The sequence below is a fragment of the Caretta caretta genome, chromosome 1 (assembly GCF_965140235.1).
Source record: "Caretta caretta isolate rCarCar2 chromosome 1, rCarCar1.hap1, whole genome shotgun sequence".
NCBI lineage: Eukaryota > Metazoa > Chordata > Testudines > Cheloniidae > Caretta > Caretta caretta.
In genome coordinates this window covers 186720871-186726870 of record NC_134206.1, presented here as the reverse complement: position 1 = coordinate 186726870, position 6000 = coordinate 186720871, and the positions used below count along the sequence as shown (strand labels likewise).

Genomic DNA, 6000 nt, shown 5'->3' with positions numbered 1-6000 from the left:
TTTTTACTCCCGGGATTATGCAGTGTTCAGAGATCACTCAGTGCTCAAGGAAGTTGCAAGTGTCTGGTTCCAACTGGCTTCACAGTGCCCCACCCAGATTTTCTGTTTGGGAAGCTCAGCCCTAAAGGCACAGCCCCTAATACCACACCTGTTCACAGGGTGAAACTGTCAGGGCTACACTTTTATTGTGACTACATCTCCTATGCACCTAACAATCCTGCCCTCCAGTATACCTGCAAACTGTGACAAGAGGGACATGGCTTCACAAGTTCAGTCAGCCTCTCTGGGGACTGGTGGAGAGTGGCCCTGCATTTCTCAGGGCACCCTTGAGTCCTAAATAACTACCACAGCATCTGCATTCATTGACTGGAATTTCTTCTTAGTTTTAATATAGTAAAAGCAAAACTGTTTTTAATCATTTAAATATAAAATGAAAGTGAGAAAATATTCTTTACAGCTCAAAAAGGTTTGCCAGTATCATATTACCAAACAGGGGATGTGCTTAGTCTCAGAATCAAATTTTCAAGTGCCTAAGTGATTTAGAGCTTAGGTCTCCTTGAAAATCAATGAGACTTAGGATTCTATGTGTGGTGTATTGAAAACTGTACTAAAATTGTAAACTATCACTTTAAATGGTCAGCGTTTTTTCCTGGCCCTGTTTGCAGGCTAAGGAACTCCCTAGGAAAGGATGTGATCTGGCCTAGCACTCTAGCAGCAGTCAGTCTGCAGAGTAAGGTGAGATAATATGTGTGACTCTGTTTCAGGGAGCAGCCTGCTTTGTCTCTCTCTGGTTTTGGGTTCTTGTGTGTTATCGATCTGAATTCCAAGTAGTAAAGTAGTGTTATGCTGCAACCTTCCAGAAAGAGTATTTTATGTTCCTATCTGACTAAGGTTGCCAATTTTGGTTGGACATATTCCTGGAGGTTTTAATCACATGACATAATTTTTAATTAAAGATTAATCTTTAATTCCTGGAGACACCAAGACAATACTGGAAGGTTGGCAACCCTACATCTGGCTCCTCTCTGTGTATTGTAACAAAGTTCTTCCTCTACCTTGGTGGGTCTTGCGCTTATTGGCAGATTTGCTCGCCTCAGAGATTCACAGCAGCCCTCAGTTTGGCCGTTTTCATGAACCCACAGTCCAGTTCAACTCCTCCTGCGTCTGATCAGGAGTTGGGAGGTTTGGGGGGAACCTGAGCCCGCCCTCTACTCCGGGTTCCAGCCCAGGGCCCTGTGGAATCTAGAGTGCCTCCTGGAACAGCTGTGCGACAGCTACAACTCCCTGGGCTACTTCCCCATGGCCTCCTCCCAACACCTTCTTTATCCTCACCATAGGACCTTCCTCTTGGTGTCTGATAACGTTTGTACTCCTCAGTCCTCCAACAGTCCGCGTTCTCACTCTCAGCTCCTAGTGCCTCTTGCTCCCAGCTCCTCACACGCGCACCACAAACTGAAGTGAGCTCCTTTTTAAACCCAGGTGCCCTGATTAGCCTGCCTTAATTGATTCTAGCAGCTTCTTGATTGGCTGCAGGTGTTCTAATCAGCCTGTCTGCCTTAATTGTCTGCAGAAAGTTCCTGATTGTTCTGGAACTTTCCCTGTTACCTTACCCATGGGAAAGGGACCTACTTAGCCTGGGGCTAATATATCTGCCTTCTAACACTCTCCTGTAGGGCGTTCTCTGCTCGGTGTCCCCGTCTGGTTCCCTTCGTTTGACCCTTTGACCAGACTCCTGTCCATGTTATTTCATTAGTTGTCCCCCGTATTTATTTGGTGTCCAGGTCCTATGGATCCCCTCTTAGGCTGTGGGTGGATCTTTTAGCAGTGGGCGGGCAAAGCCCAGATCCCAGTAGGATCACTCTCCTGTAGCCATCTGGCCCGACCCTGTCACAGTATGCTGTGACCATAATACTAAGTCACTTTTCAAAATGATACTGTCTCCTAAGTGGCTTAGGCACTTCTGAAAACTGTACCTGAGATGCCTTCAAGCCTTGAGGGCAATAAAACATGAAATGGTGTGTGGTTATACTGGAGGGCTATAATAGACATGTATGATCATATGGATACAAAAAGGGAAAGAGGGTGGTTTTGTGGTTAGGGCAATAGACTGGACTCAGAATAGCCAAGCTTTTGGAGATTCTATATTTTTATTTTTTTCCTCTGAAGTGCCATGAATGAATTTCTGTTCTTTAATTCTACTGTAACTAGTAGTCTCTATATTTATGTACCATGCTGATGATCCATAGATAGAATGTAAATTTACAGGGGGAAAAAAGAAAAGGAAATTAATCGATGAAACACATGTGCTAGAAATCCACCAACAGCCAGATAAATAGTCCTAATTAATTCTTAGTTTGTGGTTGGTTGCTCTGATGCCAAGCTCCTCCATACCATTTCAGCTACTTGAATCCTTAACAGAATAGTTGTATGTTGTGCCCAGTCAATGTCTGACTTCCTTATAGAGCTAGCATGTGGCCAGCTTTGAGCTATCAAAATAGAACTTTGATTTGTTCACAGTACAGTGGGTCCAGTTCACCGCATCTTACTCCAGTTCTATGGTGCTGTAAGCCCACTGACATCAAAGTGTTACACAGAGTTAAAACTGGAGCAACACAGTGGTGAATCAGGCCTGATGTTCATACTTAATTCATTTGTGTTATAACTATTGTTATTGCGGGTTAATGGATAGGGCATTATTTCCACTGGGATGTAAAGATACAGGCCACTTAACAAAACAAATAAGAAGGGAAGATCCGTGCCTTGCAGAAGATCTGATCCTGTGAGGCGCTGAGCATCTCTGCGTGGTGCCCTGAGCTGTCACTGGAGCCAACGGCTGTTGTCTAGAGCTAGGTGAAAAAATAATGTTGTGGTTTGCTGACAATTCTGGAAAATGAAAAAACAAAATCAGAGTCCAGTCAAAACAAAAACAATATTTTTCAAAAATGTTGGCACATTGAAAAGTAAAAAAATAATCATTTGGGGTTGAGTGTTTCATTCTGACCAGATCAGAATGTTTTGTTTCAATTTTGACCATTACATTTTTTTAATAAATGGAAAGGAAATTTTGAAATGAAAACTCATTTTCAACCAAAAAAATTAAAACATTTTATTAAAAAAAAAAAGTCAAAACAAAACTTTTTTCTGACTTTGCCCCCGCCCCACCCCCGGCTGAAACAATTTGGCAAAATCAACAGGCATTTGCTAAACAGTTCGATGTCACTGAATTTGGGCTTTTTTGCTGAAAAAAGGTTCATACAGAAATCTGCCCAGCCCTAGAGTTGTGTGCTCAGGCCCTCTCAGAAGGTGCTCAGCACTTCGCAGGATGGGTCTCTAAAATAGGCAAAATGAAGGGGCAGTGTTTCAGGCACAGGAGGCACAGACAGCGCATTGACGGGAGACCAGTGTACCAAGCATTCATGGCATGGCGTTGGGAGAGGCAGTGAGAGAATGTTCCAAAAGCAGGAGGAAGCAAAATGTCTGCTGCAAAGTGGAGGGGCAGATAAAAAGGAAGGGAACAGTAGGGTGGGAGGTCTGGGTGGTGCCAGTGGTGGGAGAGGGAAGAGGGGTTGGTATTGGAGGTGGTGGGATGAGATTAAGCAGGGCCACTGATTACAAGGCAGCGTGAGCATTAACAATGTTTTGGTCCAATTGTAGACTATTATGAAATGATGTTTCCTCTCCTTTGTGGCTGCAGAGAAACGGCCCCATGTGGCTGTATCGGGCTGCCGCTCTGTTGGAATCCTCAACGCAGCCTGTCGAGTTGGTCCCTGGGCCTCTGTAACAACCGTTTCCAAGCAGCGTGGGGACGTCAGAATGGGGCGGGATGGAGCACACAGGGTCAGAAAGGTTTTGATTCTTAATCAGTGCAAAAGGGGAAGTTGTGGGGGTGGCAACCCTTTTTGCTCATATAAAGTTAAGCTCCACACACTCTGCTCTTTTGTTGTGCACGGGTGACTGAGAATGAGGTGCTTTGAGCTCTCTTACACAGAGGACGTGGCCAGCTAAGGACTACCCATACCCCACGGCAAGAGGGAGAAGGAGCCCCTGGAATACAAGTGAGTGCTCTCGGTTTTTGTCTTGCTGCGGGTGACTCTGGGGGCCTCTATTGGAGTGGTTTGGCCCTTTGCTTTCCTCTGCTAGCAGTTCACTACTGTCTGGCTGAATGGCATGTTTCTGGTAATGTTGGGCTCTGTGGGGTGCTGACAAGCAAGAATGTGTCATCTTTAAATTGGTCAGAAATCTGCCGGGCTGGAAAGCAAACCTCTGAATACCTTGAGCGGATGATTTTAAAAAGGAGGCTCTTATGAGTTGAGGCAGAATGGGAGGACGCAGGCTTTGAGGACACTGACTCCCTCTTGCTGGGGCCATGCCTCTTTAATAAACAGCTTTCTCCTGAGCTGTAAATCCAGCAGCTCTCCAGCACTGAATTCACTTCCCAAATGCTGAAAGGCCAAGGCAGCTGGGTGCAGTTTGAGGAAGTCCTGAGGCTATTCTAGGCTCCTGGCCAACTCCAGAATAATAGGGGGAGGCACAAAGGTCGTGTAAAGCCAGCCTCCTGATTTTACACCAACCAGAGCCTTGGTGCACTGAGAATGGGGCTCAGTGTGTTTTGTGTATAGAGCAGAGGATTTAGGAATTGGGGCTCCTGGGCTGTATTGCCAAATCTGCCACTGGTGAGTGGCAAGGACCTTGGGAAAGTCACCTAACCGCACCTTCAGAATAACCCCCATAGCACCCAGAACTAACCCTTGAAAAGGCCATTAGACTTTCCCAAGCAAAGCAGATCACCCAGTCCACAATGAAACTCATGGAGGGTGAACAGCACGCTGACACTCAGGCTTAATTAACCAATGTTTGTAAAGTGCTATGGGATCCTGCTGGATGATCAACACTATAGACGTGCTACATGGTGTATCACTCGTCCAAAGAGTTAAGATTTCTGGTCAATGCAAGGGTTCAGTTACTAACTCATCAATTCCTTCTTGTTTCACTCCTTTTCTTTTCTCTGTCTTTTTTTATCCGAGGAGTTCTGAGAAAATGGTGTGTGCGGCTGGGGCTGAACTGATGTGGTCTGGACTGGCGCTAAAGAATTGGTTCTGGCAGGGCCTCTTTGTGCTTCACTTCACTAGTCTAGGTAAGTGGACAAGTTCAGTTCCATTTTTGTATCTCAGGAGCTTTGTCTCCCTCGTTCCCCACACTAGGCCGGTGAGGAGCATTGGGGCAGAAACTTGGGGGGCTGGAGCTGCTGCTGCTGCATGTTGTGGGGACAGAGAGAAGACTGCAGCTTCCAAGGTAGTGCCTTTCACTCTTTCTAAAATTTAGTAGAAATATCAGGGTGCTGGGGAGAGCCCTGATGGCCTGTGGGGGTTAATACTCTACGCAAGAACTGGATTTCTGATCCTGGTCCCACTCCTCTGAACAGACCCAACCATAAGCTTGTGTGACCTATGTGCCTATGTTGGGCCCTGCACTCCCCACACCCATGAGGTGCTGTCTAGAAGGGCATCCTCAATTCCATAGCCGCGGCCCCATCAGAGCAGTGCCTGCAGGCCACAGCAGAGAGAGAATTCCCAAGACACCCTTGTCCGCTCTCTGTTTGGAAAGTGGCAGTTCTCCTCCATCTTGGCTTCCTAGGCCAAGTGGGTCACTAAAGACTGCTGAGTCTCAATAGTGTGAGGGGTGAGGGTTCCCCACGGGCAGGGTGAGCACCAGAGGCAGGCAGGAAGGGATGTGGGAAAGTGCCTGGTCTGAGGCTGGGGGGGTCCATGCAAGTGCTACTTTTCATAGGGCCACACAAAGCTAAGAGCCAGCTGTGCTGCCAAGGATAGGCAGGGTGTTAATGGGTGGGTGTTCTCTCATTGCTCAGCGGTACCCTTTCCAGTCACTGAAGCCCTGCCCTGTCCAGTCTTCCCTTGACTGGAAGGATAGGGGCTGATTCAGAGCTTCTGGGACAGAAGAGCTTCTAAGCTCCCAGGAGATGCAGAAATGGAAAGAGATCAT

At 46.7% G+C, this 6000-nt stretch overlaps 1 protein-coding gene across 3 annotated transcripts in view; it reads left to right on the top strand.

The window, feature by feature from the left end:
• The first annotated feature begins 3879 nt into the window (after positions 1-3879).
• CD80 (CD80 molecule) overlaps positions 3880-6000 on the top strand; it is a 28577-nt gene continuing 26456 nt past the window's right edge. For 2 of the 3 annotated variants that reach the window (XM_075117920.1, XM_048869267.2), the window contains exons 1-2: positions 3880-4055; positions 5028-5134. In XM_075117920.1, coding sequence (XP_074974021.1) covers positions 5038-5134 — 97 coding nt within the window. In that variant the 5' untranslated portion in view covers positions 3880-4055; positions 5028-5037. Of the gene's footprint in view, positions 4056-5024; positions 5135-6000 lie in introns of all 3 variants that reach the window. The other variant, XM_048869260.2, reaches the window with a different exon arrangement.